At 44.8% G+C, this 21,801-nt stretch overlaps 2 protein-coding genes across 2 annotated transcripts; both read right to left on the bottom strand.

The window, feature by feature from the left end:
• Nucleotides 1-1,485: 1,485 nt before the first annotated feature.
• On the bottom strand, nucleotides 1,486-3,454 carry TOMM22 (translocase of outer mitochondrial membrane 22). The gene is made up of 4 exons (XM_008068724.1): nucleotides 3,303-3,454; nucleotides 2,957-3,075; nucleotides 2,444-2,561; nucleotides 1,486-2,213 (listed from the first exon to the last, which is right to left on the bottom strand). Exons 1-4 carry the CDS (start codon nucleotides 3,417-3,419, stop codon nucleotides 2,139-2,141), a joined length of 429 nt encoding a protein of 142 aa, XP_008066915.1. The 5' UTR covers nucleotides 3,420-3,454; the 3' UTR covers nucleotides 1,486-2,138.
• A 4,030-nt stretch (nucleotides 3,455-7,484) lies between these two features.
• CBY1 (chibby family member 1, beta catenin antagonist) lies at nucleotides 7,485-13,945 on the bottom strand. The gene is made up of 5 exons (XM_008068726.2): nucleotides 13,852-13,945; nucleotides 13,402-13,517; nucleotides 10,340-10,445; nucleotides 10,137-10,255; nucleotides 7,485-8,200 (listed from the first exon to the last, which is right to left on the bottom strand). The coding sequence occupies exons 1-5, from the start codon at nucleotides 13,898-13,900 to the stop codon at nucleotides 8,120-8,122; spliced, it is 471 nt and encodes a 156-aa protein (XP_008066917.2). The 5' UTR covers nucleotides 13,901-13,945; the 3' UTR covers nucleotides 7,485-8,119.
• Nucleotides 13,946-21,801: the final 7,856 nt, after the last annotated feature.

Consider the following 21,801-nt stretch of genomic DNA (forward strand, 5'->3'; position numbering starts at 1 on the left):
TTTTGATTTATTGTAGAGATGAGGTCTCGCCAAGTTGCCCAGGTGGGTCTCAAACCCACGGGCTTGGGCAATCCACTCAGCCTCCCAAAAGCACGGGATTACAGGCTGAGCCACCGAGCCCGGCTCAAACTTTTCAACTGAGAAATCCAGACCAAATATTTAGTGGGATTTAGTTCAAAAGTTGTCCCTGAGACATTTTTCAATTTAATTTACAAAAAGAAGGCTTGTCAATTTGAAGAACCCATCTACTAAGTACAAGCTTGTACCACACTGACTGGTGACTAGTGTTTTTCCCTAGTTAACAAGTGAAAGATGATGCATCCGAACAGACAGCATGGGCCCATCCTCCATGTCTAGACTGCATGTCAGTGTTCTGTAGTCTGCTGAATTTGAATACACATCTGGCACTTACCATTTGGCCTTGTACAATTAACATAATCTTTCCGTGGTTGTTTCCTCTGAAAAATGGGAATAATACCATCTCCTAAATTGTATAATATTGGGCTGATAAATAATCCACGTTAAGAGGCTTAGTACCATTACCACAAAGCTCAATAAAAGTTATATTAAATGGAAAAACGACTGGGCACAGTGGCTCACGCCTATAATCCCAGCACTTTACAAGAGTATTGCCTGAGCCCAGGGCTTCACGACCAGTCAAGGCAACTTGGCAAGACCCTGTCTCTACAATAAATCAAAAAACTAGCCAGGTGTGGGGGTGCACGCCTGTGAGTCCAGCGACTTGGAAGGCTGAGGCAGAAGGATCACCTGAGCCTAGCAGGTCAAAGCTCTGTGGCCATGAGTGCGCCACTGCACTCCAGCCTGGGCGACAGTGAGACTCTGACTCAAAAAAAAAGAACAACTGCATCAGACAGGACTACAACTGGATTCATTATCAGTGGTTCATCTCAGCCATCACTTAAAGCCAAGACTCAAAAAATTATATGCAACCCTCCCCCTCATTCTGTAAATCAGAAACGAGTACAATGTTACTCCCTAAATATTGTATATACCTCCAAAAAACTATACAATGTTGTTGGAGACTGTGTGGGTACACGGACCAAATCCCTTGCTTTAGGCTATTCAGGGCAAAGATTGCCATTAAGAAGTATTTGGCCAAAAATGATTTTTAAAAACAGACAGGATCTCACTCTGTGGCCTGAACTGCAGTACAGTGGCACGCAATCATAGCTCACTGCAGTTTTGACCTCATAAGCTAAAGCAATCCTCTTGCCTCAGCAACCCAAGTAGCCTGGCTAATTTATTTTGTTTGTAGAGCTGGGGGTCTCACTATGGTGCCCAGGCTGGTCATAAACAAAAACAGCTTTCTTTTTCACTTTTGGTAACTAATGTGGGCTTCTGGGGTCAATCAGTGTAAAGATGGAGGTGCTGGTTTGGTGAGAGGAAATGTGAGGGGCAGTATGTCTTTGACCTTCTGAAATGTTCTAAGTAATTTTAAGGTTCTTATAAGCACATGGATAACACTTTCAGTTGGAATCATTTTTAATATTTAAATACAAAAAGTGAACACTGGCTTTTTTTTTTTCTTTTTGCGTACACACACAGGGTCTAAGAGCCAAAATGTGCAGAGGAAATGAGCTCCCACTCTGTCCTCCACAGTACCATCCTGTGGCTGAAGCTACAGCCGGCCTCCTTCATTTTCAACATACACAGGGATTCATAGTGGCCACTTTACACTAGTAGTAATGCATTTTGTTTGTTTCATGGTGTGTGCGTGTCCCTCCCCAACAGCTCAATTCTTAAAAAAAAAAAAAAAAAAACAGTCATTAATGGTCAGGGGCACATCTCTCCCACTGGCATCTGTTTCTGCCTCACAATGGGATAGTGAGGAGATCTTCCAGTCAGGAGCAATTTAGCAAAAGGGGTGAGGTGGCCAGTGCTGGAATAACCGTCGGCATGGCTGCACTCTGGTATCAGAGTAAAGACAGTCAGGATAGCGTGGAGGGCACAGTTGCAAGTTGAGAGTCTCTACAGGAGACAATGTGAGGAGAATTCTCCCCACCAGGTTTAGATAGATCAATGTGCCAATGGTTAAAAAAAAAATCAAATCAGCAGTTCAAACACTACTGAATTTCAAAATTCTCCCACCAAGAAAGCTCAAATATAGCAGTAACAATTTAGATCTTTCCAGGAAGTGAAGGTAGAGCCCCTGGCATTCCTCCTGACAGCCCAGTGTTAGGCCCCAGAAGTATCTGGAAAAGAAAAGGAGGGGTGTAAGGCATTGTACAAGCCCAGGAATCTCATTTTCATCACACCTGATGGAGCAGACAAGGTCTACAAAAATGAAAGCACACTGAGGCACCTAAAAGAGCATGGGCTGGATCCCAATCCCTATCCGCACATTAACTGCTGGTCTATCCGGGTGCTGGAGAAATAACTAGCGTCTCCACCACTGGAAAGAAGCCCCAGGATCTGGTCTCACCTGCCGCTGCTGCAGTTGCTGCTGTTGCTCCATCTGCAACTTCTCAGTCTCAAAGACAACAGGAAGAACCAGAATCATAAAGGAAGTGGTCCCAATCCACAAGGCTGCCCTGGAAAACCTGCAGAGGGAAGGTAAGCATGGAGAGTTGCAAACAGAAACAGGCAAGAATGAACCAATAACCAAACTTCTCACTGTATTCTACCCACTCCTTGCACCATACTAGCCGACAGGAGAAACAGTTCTGGTAGCTGTTATCTGGTGACAGCAGGTTAACATTCTCCTGAGTTCTTACAAAGCTTCTTATACTCTAATCAGCTCATATAAACTAAAATGATCTCCACAACGACACTGCGGGGTAGGAATCTCCACTTTACAGCAGAAGAAATTGAAGAAATGGAGACTCAGAAAGGTTAGGGTACATCCAGTCCAAGGTCACTCAAACCCAGGTGTGCTGCTTCCAAACCCCGTATTCTTTCACAGCCACCCCATGCACACTTTGCCCTCGTTCCTTACCTGTACATTTTTTGAGCCACAAAGACGGAGAGATCAAAAGTGGCTCCGGCCGCAGACCGGACCCTCTCGGGAAACATCTCCGTCAGGCCCCACAGTCTCTCCGACAGGGTCTCATCTAGCTGTGGTGGACCAGGCGCGAGTCTTGGCGAAAGCAGCGGCACCCACCCCGGCCCTGCGGCGGCACGGGGAGACGCCGAGCTCCTCTGGAGCCAGGCCACCCGCCGGGCCCAGCGGGGCTCCTAGCCCCGCCTCCCGGAGAAGTCGCTTAGCCCCGATCCGCAGCACGCGGAGCCCACGCCCCCGAGCGGGTCCGCCTCCCGCCCCGCATCCCGAACGGCCCTAGTACCTCGTCGTCGTCGTCCTCTTCCAGCTCCTCCTCAGTCTTCTCCGCGTCGCCTTTCGGGAGTAATTCATCCGGGGACAGGGGCTCCCCAGCGCCGGCAGCAGCGACGGCAGCGGCCATGGCTGTAGGGGACACCGGAAGCGGAAGAGAGGAGGCGAGCTCAGCCGAATGGCGGACAGAGAGGCTCTTCCGGGAGCCGAGGCGCGAGCGGCGCCCTCTGCCGCGGGTCCTCCGCTCCCGCCAGGCGACCCACTGAAGGACTTTCCGCCTCGCGGTGCCCAGGTCTTCTTGGCCTCCAGTGGGCATGGGAAACAGCTGAGAGCTTGGACATTCCGGAGCGCTTCTGCAGTCATTCTAGCCAGTAGGGTTAGGATGAGCCCAGAAACCTGCCTTTGCACAAGCTTCCCTGGGGTCCTACTTTGAGAAACACTCATCCAGCTTCGTTTTTTCTGGGGGAGTGCATGGCTTGGTAGGGTTAATTTAGCGATTTGGAAGCTTACTGGTCTTTGGGGGAACTCATCAAGTAAACCGTCGGATGTAATAAAACAAAGGTAAGAGTTAACACAAGTACCAGTCGCTGGGTGCGCGCTCGCGGCGTGAACTAAACCCTCCAACCTAATGAGTAGGTACTCCTGTCCCGTTTTAGAAATGAGGGCACTGAGGCACAGTACAGGGTTGCTCCAGGTATTTCTAGAGGCCAGAATTCTGGAAGTGGGTGTGCTAGTCAGAAAGTAAGCAGTTGTAAAATTCTACTAAGTGTTAGCTAGTTGCCCTCCAAAGAATTATAAACTTTCAGAGTAGTACAGTAAAGGGAAGCGTCCTTTCCCCCATACCCTCCCCAGCATTAGGTATTATCCATATTTTAATATTTGGCCTATATGATGGAAGTAAATGCCTCACTTTATCATGTGAATCACAGGTTATTAATGAGGGTAACTGATAAACAACCTTAGCCAACTGACCCTGGAATCAGAAACTCCCAGGATTAGACAGTGCAAATCCTTACCTGATGCATGACCATGTAGTAATGAGTCTGTGTCCTATGCTTACATGCGACACGAGGGTACCGGGGCTCACATTTCTTCCGGATACAGTCCTCAGGCCTTCTTTTCTTTGGACAAGGCAGTTCTGACGCTAAAGGGTACTTACTGTATGATTTCAATATATAAAGTTCAAAAACAGGCAAATCCAATCTCTGGTGAGAAGTCAGGATAGTGATTCCCTTTGGGGAAGGGAGGTAATATTTGGACAGGAGCAGGAGAGTGGCTTCTGGGGTGCTGTAAGTTTCTATTTTTTTTTTTCTTTTTTTGAGTCAGGGTCTCTGTCACCCAGTGGAGTACAGTGGCACGTGCGCTCACAGCTCACCGCAGCCTTGACCTCCTGGGCTCGGGCAATCTTTGTCGCAGACTCCTGAGTAGCTGGGACTACAGGGACATGCCACCACACCTGGTTAGTTTTTTGATGTTTTGTAGAGACAAGGTCTCACTATGTTGCCCAGGCTGGTCTCGAACTCCTGGGCTCAAGCAATCCTCCTGCTTCAGCCTCCCAAAATGCTAAGATTATGGGTGTGAGCCACTGTACCCAGCCCAGGTTCATTTTGGGTAATTCATTAAGCTATACACTTAGAATTATGTTCTTTATTGCATGTGGTTAAAAGTTTACTTAAGAAAAAACAGTAGGCTAGCCCTGTATAATTTTGAGGGTTGAGCCCAGTGCCATCAGCTTTTAATTCTTTTATGGATTTATTGAAGAAATGCTAGAAGACCAACACTAGTGAAGGTAGTGGAAAAGCACAGCCACTAGTGGCTCCAAGTGGAGAGTAATTCACAGTGCTCACTTGAAGAAGTTTTAGGGAAACCAATTACTTTTGCTTATATTCATAAGAATAACAAAGATTGTTTTGAAAAGCTTTTTTTGATAATTATAAAATTTCCAAGGGATAAGAAAATATATTGGAAACCATGCAGTGCAGAGTATTAAAAACTCTGGGAGTATCTGAGATGATCTAGAAAGTGCAGAGTAAGAACAGAAGACAGCTCTGTAAAATCAGACATTTAAGGGTTGAGGAAAGAGAGAAAAGCCACAGGAGTGTGACATCACTGAAGGTTTCAAGAAATAGCAGCAGGTGACACTTGGTGAGACTGATGCCAGACCAGATATCACGGCAGTGGATGAGGATGGACATATGAGGGTTCCAGCAAGTACGTGGCGATGCCCAAGCCAGGAGCCGAGAGCCAAGGGGACTCTGCCATTGGGGAGGGAGGGTATTCTAGAACCCTGGGCTCCAGGCTGCTCCATTCCCCATGTCCCAAGTCCAAGATTTCTACCTTTCCTGTTCCTGTCCTGTCAGAATTTGAAACTGGGTGACATAGTTCTTAATTGGGGATGGGGCATGGATCTTTGAGAATCATGTAAAAGCTGTAAGCCCTCTCATTTAAAAATGCACATTAGCCCATAACTGTACCACTGTGCTTATGCCTCCCCCTACTAGCATACACACCATATGAATCCTCTGATTATTGCCTCTAATCCTGCACTCACACCCACAGAACTTTCTCTTTCAGCTCTTCGGTGACATTCTTTCCCTCTCAGCATAAAAATTCACAAAACTGGTGTGGCTACAAGAGATAACGTCAAGGTAATAGCACTGTTTACTTGGGTACCCGCCCTCCAAAGGTGGTAGATTTGGCTAATAAAGGTTTTGAGGAGGAAGAGTTTTACCCAGAACTAAAAAGGTAAGATCCTGAAGATACTATCTCAAAGGAAAAACAAAACACCTCCCTGAAGGAAATTGGGTTGTGAGGTGGTGACACATGGGAGAGTTTCTTCCTTTTCTCCTAGACTTCCATTATCAAGGTTGTCCTTGGCTCGTCTCATACCCAGAACCTGTAGCAAGCACTGTGGGCTCTACCTTCAAGTCATACCTAGAGTCTGACCACTTCACCTCCCTGCACCCAGCCTTGCCTTCTGATTCAGTCGGTTCTCAACACACAGCAGAAGATCCTTTTAAAAACCGATCAGATCCTAGCGTGCTACTCACACTAAAAAATGGCGTGCTTCTAGCTTACTCAAACTCCTTCTTCACTGCAGAACAGTTCACCTCCCGCAAGATGGTTAAAGTTCCAGGCTCCAGCCCCCTAAGGTGCCAATGGTTGTGATGGGGAGAGTCCATCTCATTGTGACAACCAAATGTGCCCCACATGATTCCCAAGAGCTCAGTCCTGGTTCACCCCTTCCAGCTGGGCCACCTTGCTGGACTGGTTTCTTCATCTAAAAAATGGGGATGATGACAACAAACCTGAAGAATTGTCATGAGAATTTGAAACAGGTGTCCAGCATCAAGAGTGCTCAATACATGGTTGCCAGTGATGCTGGCCTAGGCATAGGCAAACTCCGCTGCTCTGTGATCTGTACCTGAAGATTTACATTCTGCGTATGTTTGGATCCTTCTCCAATTTCTTCTTTATTAAACAGTCTCTCCTCTATCATAAAGTAATATTTGGGGCTGGAACCACAAATTATGCCCTTCAATCTATCCACTCTGGAGTGTTTGCTGGCCGCAGGGTAGACTACAAACAGCAGTCTCCATTCTTGGCAGCCCCCAGATCCTCTCCTTCACAGTGTGCTGTGAATTGGACTCTAACACGTCCGTGGTACGATTCAGAACCTCCCAGTTTCCTTATCTGCAAATAGACATGCGGATAGTTCCTGCTTCACAGGGCTGAGCTGCGGGGGAAACAGGCTGTGTGCAAAGTACCAAGCCCACTGTCAGGCATGTAACAGGCGTTCAGAGCCTGTTAACCATAGAAGCCCGTACCTGGTCTAAAGCCCTAGACTCCATGCCCCAACCTTAGCGCCCCCGCCCCTACTTGACTTCAGAGCTGGATTCCCTCCTCCAGCCAGAGAAATCCTGTTCATACTGACATAGGCATAAATTCCCAAGCCCATCACTAGGTCCCTGCCATGTCCTGGCCAGTCCCAACTCCCTGAAGCAGGGGGGCAGGGGAATTGGAGCAGAAAAACTGTTTCTGTTCTGGGTCAGCCTCCATCAATGCCCAGGAAAGCTAGAATGCTCTCCTGCAAGGATGACATTTCCCCACACCCTGAACGTTCTTTTAACGGAGCCACAGAACCATAGACTCGAGGCTCCATTTACTTCTTGAGGAAGTCATGCTTCTTTTGCAGTCACTTTGGCCACAGAGATTATTTAATATCATTTAATAATAAGGAAGTAGTGTAAACAGGAAAGTAACACAAAAATATAGTATTGCTGTGGAGGGCTAGTGTTGACTGCCAGAAAGCTAAAGCCAGAGGAGGTTGTGGATTTGGGGAATGAGGATTCTTTAGTGGCGGCAAGAGAGTATCCTGCCTTCAAAGGAACCAAGAGAGCCTTTCATCCGCGATCCTCATACTGGGTGCACCCTAAAGCAGCATGAGGGGATGAGCTGATGAGCTCCAGCTGCTTCTCTCGAGCATCTGTCCAGCAGGAGATTCTGTGATGTGTGCATCCATATGCTGTCATGGGTGGAAAGCACCCAAAGGTTTAGCAGCACTGCAGGCCTCTCTAAGTCTTGTTTACAGACTGGCACCCCTAGGTAGCACATCTGGAGCACCTTCCTAGCTGCTGCCCTGGCTTGGTTTCCTTCATTCCTGTTACCAACCCAAGGGTGCCAGTGCCTGCTGGCCCCATTGTACGGTGCTCTCTCCCAGGACTTCATCCGCTAGTCTGGCTAAAAAAAGGAAAAAAAGTTGCTCAGCATCCTCCCACATCTTGTCCCCTGTGCTTTCTCCCTACTCTCCTAGTGAACATCTTGGAGTCTTCATTTCCTCCAGTGGTTGACACTCTTTAGCTCATCCAGTTCCTTTTCCATTAAGTGGGATTCAGCAGTGGTCTCTGAAAGCTGAAAGTAAAGCAGCAAACTGTTATAAACCAGGACATTTCTGGGCTGTTTCAGGTTGGCAGGGTCCACCCTACATGCTCTGGAAAAGTGCTGTGGCATTTCTCTGACACTGCTGGCCTCCACAATGGGAAGCCCTTTTAACTGGACACAATGTAACCACCTGAAGACCCACAACCACAAGTACTTGAAGAACACTGACAATCCACTCTGTCAGCACTCTGTCACCTACAATTGCATGGCATGTCTGCATGAAGGACAGCAGGTCTCAGAAAATGAAAAAGACAGATACTGATGATTCCAAGGCTCAGAGATTCTCATTTAAGTTAATTCTGGGCTGTAGTTTTCATAATGGCAATTAGGGGGGAAATGCTTGAAAAAGAATGCCACTTTCATAGAATCTCCTTTTTTTGTGAGTCAGAGTCTTACCCTATCTCCCAGGCTGGAGTGCAGTGGCACACTCATGGCCACCACAGCCTCAACCTGCTGCGCTCAGGTGATCCTTCTGCCTCAGCTTTCCAAGTAGCTGGAACTAGAGGCATGTGCCACCATGCCTGGATAATTTTTTGATTTATTGTAGAGACGAGGGAAATGCTTGAAAAAGAATACCACTTTCCTCATGGAATCTTTTTTTTTTCTTGAGTCTGAGTCTCACCCCATCCATCGCCCAGGCTAGAGTGCAGTGGCACATTCACAGCCACCATAGCCTCGACCTGCTGGGTTCAGGCGATCCTTCCACCTTGGCTTTCCAAGTAGCTGGAACTATAGGCATGCACCACCACATCCAGCTAATTTTTTTATTTATTGTGGAGACGAGGTCTCGCCATGTTGCCCAAGTTGGTCTTGAACCCATAGGCTCGGGTAATCCTCTTGCCTCTGCCTCCCAAAGTGCTGGGATTACAGGCATGAGCCAACACGCCCAGCCCACCTCATCAAATCTTTTTAGAGTAAAAGGCAGAAGACATTCAAGAGAGGGACAGAGGCCATTACCATAGCCATTGCCAGATCATTGTGGCCATTGCCTTGCTAAGCTATGGTGTGGCCATGTGCTTCTTGAGCTATGACCAGGCCACATTTCCTGTCTCTGGCCCCCTCCCCTACCTTGGGGGAGGTGACTCTCTTTTTTTCTCTCTCTCTAATTTACTTTCTAAATAAACTATATTTTCAAATCTAAAAAAGAGAGAGAGGGACAGAGAGACAGGACCACTAAAGCAGAGGCCAGCTTACTGTGGCTCAGAGCTCCACTTTCTGAGCCGTGCATGCTTCCGCATACTTTCCTTGTACTAACTCAACTACGAGGCAGACACTCCTATTATGCCCATTTTATTGCTGAAGAAACTGAGTCACAAAGAGTTAGCCAGTGGTGGAGCTGGCAGGGCATCCAGGCCTTTTCACTCCAGAATGGGTGCTCCCACCCATACAGTATATGCCTGCCTGCCTCTCAATCAACCTCCACATGCTCCTCCTGGCCCAACAGGTTGCTGGGTCTACCAGCCACAAGAAACTGACATGTATCCAATACAAGCCCCTCAGCAGGTCTGTGCCATATTGATTAATGCTACTTGGCACAGGACACTTCTAAGTCATGGGTCAGCTGTTCCCTCCTTCTGGAATGCCTTCATCCCAAACTCCATTCCTGTCATTATTCTTTAATGCTCAGCTCAGGTGATCTTGCTCTGGAAAGCTCCCTTGACTTGACAGTATGAATTTCTATCTCTCTTGTGCCATGCCAGACCCTGTATAGACCTAACCATTGTCCTCCCCACAGGCTCTCATTATGCTCACTATCCATCTCCTCCTCTGGACTAGGAGCACATAAGGGGAGGGGCTGTGTCTTGGGCAAACTGGCACTGAGGAGATATCTGGAGAAATAACTGACTTGAGGCAGAGCCTCCCCAAAAGGAGAGCCCAAGCACCTCTTCCCCATGCCCTGCCTCACCATGTCTAGCAGGATGTCCACTTTCAACCGCAAGAGATTGTTCTCTTCTTCCAACTGCTGATTCCGCCTGCGAAGGCGCTGAGCCTCCCTCCGGTCCACGCCTCCACTAATCCCTGTCTCTGAAGGAAGGAAAGAATTAGTAGTTAAAAGGGAAGTTTACTTCTACAGTCTTGTTTGACAAACTGGCAGAAAATGCAGTGCACCTGCTATCCACTGGCCATTTTCAAACTTCAGGCTTTGCCCCGCCAAGTTCATAGTAGGGGTTCCATAGTCAAGGCCCAGCTCCACCTCCCGGAGTGACCGATCCAGCTGTGGGTAAGAAGTGGCTTCAGCAGGTAGCAGAAACAAACCATAGTCCCAGTTCCTCTTCCACTACCTCTATGATCCTGACAACTCATTGATTTTCTCTGATCATTACCTGGTACCTCGAATTTTTGTTGTTGTTGTTCTTTTTTTTTTTTTTTTTTAGTTGGAGTCTCACTCTGTCGCCCAGGTTGAAGTTCCGTGGCATACTCACGGGCACCCCATTGTCAACCTGCTGGGCTCAGGCGATTCACCTCAGCCTTTCAAGTAGCCAGAACTACAGGCGCATGCTACCATGCCTAGCTAATTTTTTTTTTTTTTTAATTGCAGAGATGAGGTCTCACCAAGTTGCCCAGGCTGGTCTCAAATCTGCAGGCTCAGGCAGTCCACTCACCTCAGCCTCCCAAAGTGCTGGGATTACAGGCTGAGCCACCGAGCTGGCCTTGAAAGACTTTTTAAAGCTGAGAAAATCAAATAAGGTACAACAAAAATTTTAAATTATGAGAAGAAATTAGATGTTTTCCAGAAAAGCTGTATATGCTAAAATTTGTGATGTGAAGTATTTTACATCTATTAGACACAACATTTTAAGCAATCCTACTGTAAATTTTCTAAAAATATTTATTATTTATTTAGAGAAGAGGTCTCGCTATGTTGCCTAGGTTGGTCTCAAACTCCCGAGCTCAAGCAATCCTCTAGCTTTGGCTTCCCAAAGTGCTAGGATTACAGGTGTGAGCCACTATGCTTGGCCTCCTACTGTAAATTTTTAATAAATGAAAAATGCTTGTTAAATGCAGTAAGTCCCTAAGTAATTATCTGCTTAATATGGAGCTATGTATGTTATAGAAAAGGCATAACATTCTAACATTCAATTAGTAGTAGTCGCTGTAGTGTAACTGTAGTTATTTTTTAATGTGTGACAATACAATTTACATATTCATTTATACACCTCACTGAGCACTCACCCTGAGTCAGGGCCAGCTACTGGGTATTCAGCGATGAAAACGACCAGCTCTGTCCTGAAGAGCAGCTCAACAGGGAGAGTCCTTCACACATATGCTCAGATGTCCCTTTCTCAGTCAGGCCTTCCTTGACCATCCTATTAAAATGACAACTCCATTCCCCTTGCCCAACCACTCCCTCCCGGGCCTAGGCTTTGTCTTGCTTCATGGCACTTATCACCATCTAATATAAATTTACTATTTTCTGTACCATTCCCCATTCAAATATTTGCTCCTTGAAATTGTGGGTTTGAGACTTCTCCCCTCTTTTGAATCCACTTCTGAAAACCCAGTGCTGAGAGGAGTGCCTCGCACGAAGCTTTCAATGAACGGTTCTTGAATTAAGGAACAGGGAAGAAGAGTTTAGGCAAAGGGAGTAGCATGTACAAAGGAGGCTCACGTGAAGCTTGGTGGCTGCAACACTCAGTGTATGGAGGGCAGGGGCAGCAGTGAGAGTGGGTGAGGCCCTGAAAGGCCCTTTGAGCCACTCTCAAGTTCTGGGACATCATCCTGCAATAACGGAGAACTAGTAAACCTGCTGGTCACCATACAAAGAACTGTGGGGGGTTTCGCCTACGAAGCTGCCGCTGTCTGTCAGCATGCATAAAACACTGTAGGGGAGGACCCACTTCAAGTCAAGGCCAGAGACAGGCATCATTCAAGCATGCTGCTGCTCGTATATCCTGTGGGGTTATGACAGAGGATGTCCCAGAGGTACAGCTGCATCTTTGACACGTGGCAGGGAAGAAAGGGAGTTCAGGGCCAGAAACTGAGATCCTAGACCTCTGTCTGGCCGCTTCACAGAATGCCCAACCCTGGCCACAATAGGGCTCCCCCTACCATGATTTTAACTGGGGATGGGAGACAATGGATTTCAACACCAAAAAGTGGAGTTAACGATCAGCTCTAACAGCCTTGCTGCTCCACACCACTCGCCTTCAAGGACTAGCTAATCTGCACAACTCTGCAGGAAAAGGTCAGAGAAACCAGGATACATCACTCTTTGGTGTGTGACAGTCAACAATGGTGGACTGGATTACAATGGAGATTCTAAAAACCCAGCATTTGGTCCCAGATGCTCAGAAGAAATCAGAAAAGATGAAAATGATTGCATATATGGGGTCTGTGTTGAGGACTGAGGGGAGGCATCTCGTAGCTGGGAATGGAAAGTGATTTCCATGTGGTCCGACTTTAAGTCATATAATGTTTTAAACTAATAAAACTTATACGTGCAAGTGGATTGTGAATGACTTTGGAAAGTTATCATTTATTCCGGTGTTATTGCCAATGCCCCAACATTTTTGGAACATCTCTTTTGAAACTGTTTTAGGAGCTGTGACTTATCCTTTTGAATGTCATTAGTGGTGGCAAATCATCATCCTTTGAAATGAATGGTTCTTAAAAATAAAATCAACTCCTGACCAGGTCTTGGGAAGTGGACATCAAAATGGATAATACCGTTTGGGGCTAAAAATAATAATGAAATTGAATGTCTTATTAGGTTCTTGAATAAGCTCTGACAATAAATCCCAATAGGAGTTTAAAAATGTTTTTTGTGACCAGGTGTGGTAGCTCACACCTGTAATCCCAGCACTTTGGGAGGTGGAGGAAAGAAGACTGCCTGAACCCAGGGGTTCAAGACCATCATGGGCAATTTGGCAAGACCTGTCTCCACAATCAATAAATAAATAAATTGGCTGGGGGTGGTGCCATGTGCCTGTAGTCCCAGCTACTTGGAAGGCTGAGGCAGAATGATTGCCTGAGTCTAGCAGGTAAAGGCTGCAGTAGCCATGAGCATGCGACTATACTCCAGCCTGGGCAAGAGAGTGAGACTGTGACTCAAAAAAGCTTATTGCAATAGCAATGATATGATGCCTCTGGAGGAGCACTTTCCACTCAGAGTCTACGCTTGGCACTCCACTCATACCACACACTGGGCTGATTCCAGTACCGACACTCACAGAATGCAGGTTGGAGAGAGAAGCAGACTTCCGAGGAGGCGTCTTCTTTGGACTGAATGTATTCCCAAAGAGGGGCATCTTTGGCCTAATGAATGAAAGGCCAATGCTCCCTTCTCCTAGGATCAGAAAAAGTCGAGGTTGGATCAAACAGTTGGATCAGTGACCTAATGCCGTTATCCTCAAATCATGAAAACATGCATTTTTATCATGCAGCTACTAACAATTCCAGTGCTATGGTTTGACTGTCCCGCCAAAGCTCAGACTGGAATTTAGTCACCACTGTAATGGTATTAAGAGGACCTGTAAAGTGATTGGGCCAAGCAGGCTCTGCCCTCATTAATGGATTAATAATGCCATTACTATGGGAGTAGGTTAGTTATCTCAGGAGCGGGTGCCAATAGAAGGGTAAGTTTCCCTGCCATCCTCTCTCTGTCTTGTGCACTTGCTCACCAAGTGATGCCTTCTGCCACGAGATGACCCCACCAGATATCGGTGTCATGCTCTTGAACTTCCCAGCCTCCAGAACCGTGAGCCAAATAAGCTTCTTTATAGATTACTCAGTCTGTGGTATTCTGTTATGGCAGCAGAAAACAAATTAAGAATAACAGGTAACAGCTCCCATGTACAGAATGCTTATTATGTGCAGGCAGTAGGCGAAAATCCTTACATGCAATGCCTCACTTAATTCTCACAACCATCCTCTGGCTAACTCCTCTTATTCTCCTCATCTGACAGATGAGGTTTAGAAAGTCTAAGCCAGGCATGGTGGCTCAAGCCTGTAATCCCAGCACTTTGGGAGGCAGAGGCAAGAGGATTGCCTGAGCCCAGGGGTTTGAGACCAGCCTGGGAAATTGGCGAGACCTCGTCTCTATAATAAATAAAAAAATTAGCTGGGTATGGTGGCGTGTGCCTGTGGTTCTAGCTACTTGGAAGGCTGAGGTGGAAGGATGGCCTGAGCCCTTAAGGTCGAGGCTGTGGTGGCCATGAGCATGCCACTGCACTCCAGCCTGGGCAATGGAGTGAGACTCCGTCTCAAAAAAAAAGTCTCGAATGGGAGCTAGTATTTAAATCCAAGTCTGTGTGGCTCTACAGTTTATGTTCATCACAGGCAAGTTGGTCACAAGTTGGCTTTACATACAGTCTAGAGCAGAGAACATAATCTCTACTTATTCCTGTATACTGGTAAGAACGATACCTGGAACTACAGCTTCTGCATATACTCCATTTTAAAGAAATGAGGCTATACTTATATTTTACTTCCAGATTGAAAACAGTGCCCTTCACTTGATCCGTATATCAGAAGTCACCTGTCCTGTATGGGAGGTGAAGTGTCTTGAGGAAGAGGAGTTCTACAACATGGCAGAGCTGACAATGGTACCACCCCCTGTACATTTGCTTTCGGCATATTGCAACCTATTGCTATCCAGCTAAGGCCCAGTTAAGTCAGTTTACTGACATCACCCAGGTTCTTGGGGAAGAAAGGAGGGGAGAGGTAAACTTTTAAGTATAACATAAATACAGAAAAGTCTACAAATCTAAGTGTAAGGCTTCATGAGTTTTTACTCATGAAGTTTTACACATACGTGTGCACACGTACACACACACACACACACACACACACACACACTCACACGTACCCACATATAACCACCTTCCAGATCAGGATACAGAGCATTTCTGCACTCTTCCTATCCATGGACAACTTAATATCCATGGACTTATACAGTATGGCCTCTTTTGTGTCAGGCTTCTTACATTCAACTGTTGGGAGCCAGCCGTGGAGGCCTGCCTGAGCGTTAGGGATACAGGCAGGCTGCGGACCCTGAGACCACCAGGCTGGTTCAGGAGCTGAAGGCCCATTCCCTCCTCCTTTCCTTGTTGTTTAGCATTACCCACTGGTAGGGATTTTAACGATCTAAGCATGAAGTTCTGAGAATATGACAGGCATGGCTGACTCTAGGGATCCATTGTTCCCGCTTCTCACAGACTGCGGTTTCGGCTTTAAACTTAACACAGTTCGAACTCAGATCACATTTGGGAGGCTTATACGTGATACGAGCTTCTTTATAAGATTTAAAAATATATTTGTAGAATTAGTATATACATTTAGAGAGCTGTTTCCAGCATGAGATGGTTATCTAGGGTTACCAGAAATGGCCCAGCACGAACTTTGGGCTGGGCCACATTCCTAAGGGCCCAGCGTCCATTTTGGACTGGGCCACATTCTTTAGGAACTGGTCTGACCTACAATTAAGAGTTTTTTATAGTACAGATAAAGTTAGCACAGAATAAGAAAGGTATTAGGATTTAAGTCAGTCATTAGGTGTGGGTATGCATAAGTTTTAGAAGTTATTGATTATTAGGATTTTATGATATTAAAACTGTTGTATTGCTTTTGAGGAACATAAACCAAGCATAAGGAACAGTGAAATAATTTTGGGATTGTCCTTCCTCATGCTTGGGGGAAAACGCCTGGTGGGCAGGGATGCCCCCAACCCACCTGGCTTTGTGTTCATGTAAACTCTTGTGATTTGATTAAGATTGTCCTTCCTCATGCTTGGGGGGAAACGCCTGGTGGGCAGGGATGCCCCGACCCACCTGGCTTTGTGTTCATGTAAACTCTTGTGATTTGATTAAGGTTGCCCTTCCTCATTCCTAAGGAAACGCCTGGTGCGTGGGGGACGCCCCTCACCTACCTGACTTTGTGCCCACGTGAAAGTCTTGTGATTTGACATGTGAAAATTTGGGATAAAAGACTAACGTTTGTTCCCAATAAATGGCTTCTGCTCATTTCACTGAACAGTTGTCCACTTTCTTTCTTTCTCTTTCTTCCTCTTTATATCTATGCCTCCATCTTGCTTTTTTAATATCTATCCCTACTACAGAATCGGCTTCTGCACTAGACAGAGTCCAGTCTCTTTCTTCCCTTCTATTCTCCCAGAATATTTGCCAACGCTGCCCCACCTTCCAGGGACCCTCTAAATCTCTTTTGGGGGGCTGGCTCCCCATATTCAACATCACGTTTATGAGATTTATCCTTGTTGTGTGTAGTTGTGTTTGTTTGCATTGTTTGTTTGCATTATATTACATGAACATATCAAAGTTTATTTGTCTACTCTACAGATGATGAACATTTGAACTGTTTCCAGTTTTTGACTATCAGAAATAGTGCTAAGAACATACTTAAACATGTATTTCTGCGTACATATGTACACCTTCCTGGTTTATACTTAAGGGTAGAATTGTTGTGTCATAGAACATTAATATATGTAGCCTTAACTGTTACTGCCAAATGGTTTTCCAAAATGATTGTACTTATACAAGTATAATTATACTTCTACCTAGAGTGTATAGGAAGAGATCCTTGTCATTTTCTGACTTTTTCATTTTATCCGTCCTGGTAGATATGTAGTGGTATTGTAATGTTTCATTTGCTTTCCCCCAATAACTAATTAAATTGAACACCTTTTCATATACTCCTAGGACACATGGATATTCTTTTTTTACGTCAGATGGTTTATGTGCCAACGTCACAAAGTCAAGGTTTAAAGGCAGCACATCTCACACACAAGTGTGGAAACCCACTGATGAACTACAAAAGTATGAGATACTCTCTTTTGTGACATGCTTGTTCAAATCTTTTGCCATTCTTCTATTGGGTTGTCTGTCATTTCCTTATTAATTTGTAAGATTGTTTATATACGCTGGATACAAATCCTTTGTTACATATATGAAGAGTACTGAAAATATATTTTCCTAATCTTTTGTCATTCTTATTGGCTTCTTTTGATCAACAGAGTTCTTAATTTTAATAAAATCCCATTTATTATCTTTTTAATTATTAATGTTTTGTATTCCTTTTTAAAAATTCTGCCTACCCCAAAGTACTGATGATTTTTTTCAAAATATTAATTTTGGGTGATTGTGTTGTTTTATCTTCCATATTTGGGACAACAGTTCATCTGAAATTAATTTTTATACATGGTATGAGACGGGTTAGGGTTCCTTTTTTACCCAATTGTTACCCAATTTTAACTTATAGCACACAAGCAGCTTACAATGATTCCTTCTAAGAAATCGTAGACTAAAAATTACAACAATGAAAGCACAAGTGAGCAAAAAGAAAACAGCAGAGCTCTCACTTTCCTACTCCTAGGTATAAAGTCTTTTTTCACCACATTATGAGATGAAAGCTGTAATGAGTTCATCATATCTGACAAGAAATTGGCCAAAAAGGGGAGGGAATCTTTTAAAGACTATTTGTTTTTTGTTTTAAAGCCACTCAAATTTAGCAGTGGGGTGTTGCATACCAACTTTAGTGACACTAATGTCAGTAAATTCTGATAACCCGCTGCTATTGGTCCAGCCTTCAAGATTATTTGAAACAAGGTTTTATATCAACTACCATTAAAATAGCTGGGTGCAGGTAACCCCTCTGGGTCCCCTCCCGCCGTGGGACCTTTTCTGTCCTCTCAATAAATCCTGCTTTCTCACTTAAAAAATAAATTAATAATAATAATTTTTTTTAAATAGCCGGGCGCGGTGGCTCACGCCTATAATCTCAGCACTTTGGGAGGCCGAGGTGAGAGGATTGCCTGAGCCTATGGGTTCGAGACCAACCTGGGCAACTTGGTGAGACCTCATCTCTATAAAAAATAAAAAATGTAGCCAGGTGTGATGGCACATGCCTGTAGTTCCAGCTACTTGGAAAGCTGAGGTGGAAGGATGGCCTGAGCCCAGCAGGTCGAGGCTGCAGTGGCCATGAGCATGCCACTGCACTCCAGCCCGGGCGACAGAGAGAGACTCCAACCAAAAAAAATTTTTAAATTTTTAAAAAATAGAATTCACAGTATGAATCCATCAAAACCCGTAAGACTGTATCCAATGAGAACACAAAGAAAAACTTCTGTGTTGTTTTCGTCGAGGGAGAAATTTGTCTCACTAAAATTAATGATAAAAGTTTAGACACTTTCTTGGAAGTTTTATAATACATAATTACATAAGTATATGTATATATAATTTATAGACAAATAAAAGTGAAGATATTCAGAGGTATTGCACATGACAGTTTTACTGTGTCTGTAATTAAAAACAATGGTAGGCTTACAACCTAAGGGATGGTATTTGGGCCTGGGCACAACACTTCAAAACCCGGACAAACCAGAATGCTTCCAGTTTGGTAGTGGAGGGGGCAGGGTGAGTACCAAGATGCTGAGAGTGGTTGAGGCTACGCCACCATCCAAAACACACTGAAAGGCCCTGACATTACTCTGCTGGAGAAAATAAAGGTTGGAAGAAGGAAAAGCATTAACCTTATGTCTGTAGAGGGCAGAACAAGAATAAATCAGGAGGAATAGCCAGGAAGAAAGACCTTAAAGAAGGGTACAGTAACAAAAGCTAACTAATGTCACTTCCTGTGTATCCATTATGGGTTAGGTTCAATACTGGGCACACTTCATATATTTCTTTCATTTCCTGCAGCCACCCTCAGAGGTAGGGATTTACCTATCCATATTATAGATGAGGAAACTAGGCTCAAAGAAGTCTACCAATTTTCCCAAGGTGCACAACCATGATCAGCTGGCTAAAGATACACACACACACACACACACACACACACACACACACACACACAGTGCCCAAAAAATGTATACACATTTTAAGAAAGGAAAAAACTGTAATAAAATTATAATACTTAATAAGATGAATACAAGTCACATTTGACTTCTGCAATTACAAGGGGTGCTAAAAGCATCCAAACACTTCTGACTACAGCAACTAACTTGTAATATCATTTAAAATGTGTATACATCTTTTTGGCACCCCAGCATATATATGCGTGTGTGAATACATATATATGCAATATACATATATTATATACTATATATATAATATACATACATATAATATATACATAGTGGTGCCAAAAATGTATACATACTTAAAATGTGTATGCATTTTTGGGGCGCTTCCATATATACATATCCATCATATTGGCAAAAATTAACACAATAAATAATATCCATTGCTGGTGAGAGTGTGAAGATAAATATATTTTCATTTACTGTTGGTGGAAACACAAGATGCTATCATTCTTTCAAGGACAATTAAGCAAAACTTAGTAAAATTTTAAATGTGTATACTTTTTGGACAGCAAATATACTTCTAAAATATTATTCTCCAGGAAAACTTGTACATACACAAAATGTCAATAACAGAGAAAAATGAGAAATGATCCAAAATAGTTACCAATGGTTAATGTAGCCAAATAAATTGTGGCACATTCTTTGCGTGTGTGTGTGTGTTGTAGTCTCACTCTGTCACCCAGACTGGAGTGCAGTGGCACGCTCCCGGCCACCACAGCCTCAACCTGCTGGGCTCTGGCGATCCTTCCGCCTCAGCCTTCCAAGTAGCTGGAACTACAGGCGCGTGCTACCACGCCCAGCTAATTTTTTAAAATTTATTGTAGAGATGAGGTCTCGTCAAGTTGCCCAGGCGGGTCTCGAACCCGCGGGCTCAGGCAAATCCACTCACCTTAGCCTCCCAAAGCACAGGATTACAGGCTGAGCCACCGAGCCCAGCTTGTGGCACATTCTTATCATAAAATAGTAAACAGCTATTAAGGACAGTGAGATAACTGTATAAGGACTGCCCTTAAAGACCTCTCTATACTGTATCCCAACAATGTGTACTTGTATAAGATAATTCTTGCTGAACAGTATGTAAAAGATACCCCCATATGAGAAGACAAAATGAAAATAAAAGCAAGGATGTATGTGTGCATTAAAAAACAACAACCAAAAAAAACAAAAAAACAGAAAAAGATCTGTAAGGACACACCAAACTGCTCATAGTGGTTAAACCTGAGAAGGGAAGTAGGATAAATGACTTGAATTAAATAGTCATCTTATAGGTTTAAAAAAAGGCCAAATAGTGGCAATTTCATATGGTACAATATAATATACAATTATATTAAATAAATATACTTTTTTTGTTGTTATAAAGAGATGGGATGTCTCACTATGTTACCCAGACTGGTCTCGAACTCCTGGCCTCAAGCAATTCTCCCCCGTCAGCCTCCCAAAGTGCTGGGATTACAGGCAAGAAATATAATCCGGATTAAATAAATTATTACAATGAGACTATACTCATGTATTATGCATGAACAAAATGAACAAAACGCAGTTAAAAAGCAGCCCCTGGCACTCCAGGTAGTTAGAGACATTTCTGGAGAAGGAAAAATAGGCCAAGATATTCTTGCCAAATTCCCACTTGTGCTAACAGCACTGTGCCTAAGCACATCACCTGGACACAACAAACCAGGTTCTAGATCTGGCTCTGCTCCTCAGTTGCTTGCTAAACCTTGGCCAAGTTGCTTTATTTCTCAGGGTTTTAATTGGGGCAGCTCATTCATGACTAATTCTCCTAACACTAAAACCAAGAACTGTCATCCAGATATTACAGATGAGGAAAAGTCTGAACTTTTAAGTCAGATATTAGATATTAGATTATTAAATCTACAAACAACTCTGGCTGAGATCCTGGAGTTCTGGGGCTTTAGTGAGGCACAAAGTCGTCCCCTTGGCCCAAGGCAGCCTTCTTCCTAGTGAAACTCCCTGGGACAGAGGGCTCAGCACAAAGGAAGAAAAGGGAAAGCACCTGGTTTCCAATCATCCCTCTGCTGATCAGCCCCAGTGGGACCCCAGCATTTATCCCCGCCGGGCTTCTCCTTCTTGTATTGATAATCAGGAATAACAATAGCATCTGACTCACAGACTGTCGTGGTGCTTTAGCGTTTATAAGAAACTGTGCATTTGATCATCACAGCGACCCTAGGAAGCAGATCAGGCACTGTGTCCCCATTTACAGATAATGATACTAACTATTACTCATAGTGCAAAGCTTTCCAGTCTGCAACAGGCCATAACGTGCATTTCTTATTTTAATTCTAGCTAGACGGTAAGGGAGAAATCTTTGGCTTTCACCAGATTCTCCAAAGGGACGTGTCTACCAAAAAGCCAGCCACGTCCCTGTCTCACAGGTCCACGGGCCTCCAGGGCTGCTGGACTCGAGGAACGACTGTGGGCAAACGTTCACACGCAAAAATCGCATTTAATCACCGTCAATGCCAACTTACGGGGAGGAATGAGCGCCCCAACTCCACTGCAGAAACACCCTTAGAGAAGGCTGCGACCAGCCGGGAGTGAGTCCGGTCTCCGCCCCTTCCCCGCGCCCTCGCGCTCTTTTCAGGGAGGCCCGGGCGTCCACTCCGCTCGGGCCCTCGGATGAACCCAGGCCGTGCAGCCTGGCGATGAAGGGCTCGGAGACTTACCTGATGGTAAGCCGGCTTCCAAGCTCACCCCAAGAGCCGGGCAAAACCCCCGGCCCCATCGGCGTCAC

Source organism: Carlito syrichta, unplaced genomic scaffold (genome assembly GCF_000164805.1).
Source record: "Carlito syrichta isolate Samal-C Ts95f unplaced genomic scaffold, Tarsius_syrichta-2.0.1 Scaffold311496, whole genome shotgun sequence".
NCBI classification, from domain to species: Eukaryota; Metazoa; Chordata; class Mammalia; order Primates; family Tarsiidae; genus Carlito; species Carlito syrichta.

Bases quoted from the DNA above. Each gene is read 5' to 3' on its own strand.
- TOMM22 (XM_008068724.1), bottom strand. From the start codon at position 3,419: ATGGCCGCTGCCGTCGCTGCTGCCGGCGCTGGGGAGCCCCTGTCCCCG. The intron at 2,562-2,956 runs GTAAGGAACGAG...TTCCCTCTGCAG, and splicing joins GTGGCTCAAAAAATGTACAG to GTTTTCCAGGGCAGCCTTGT. The intron at 2,214-2,443 runs GTGAGACCAGAT...TTTCTTTTCCAG, and splicing joins AGCAACTGCAGCAGCGGCAG to ATACTTCTGGGGCCTAACAC.
- CBY1 (XM_008068726.2), bottom strand. From the start codon at position 13,900: ATGACACCGATATCTGGTGGGGTCATCTCGTGGCAGAAGGCATCACTT. The intron at 13,518-13,851 runs GTGAGCAAGTGC...TTCTGATCCTAG, and splicing joins GTGGCAGAAGGCATCACTTG to GAGAAGGGAGCATTGGCCTT. The intron at 10,256-10,339 runs GTGCACTGCATT...TCCTTCCTTCAG, and splicing joins AAATGGCCAGTGGATAGCAG to AGACAGGGATTAGTGGAGGC.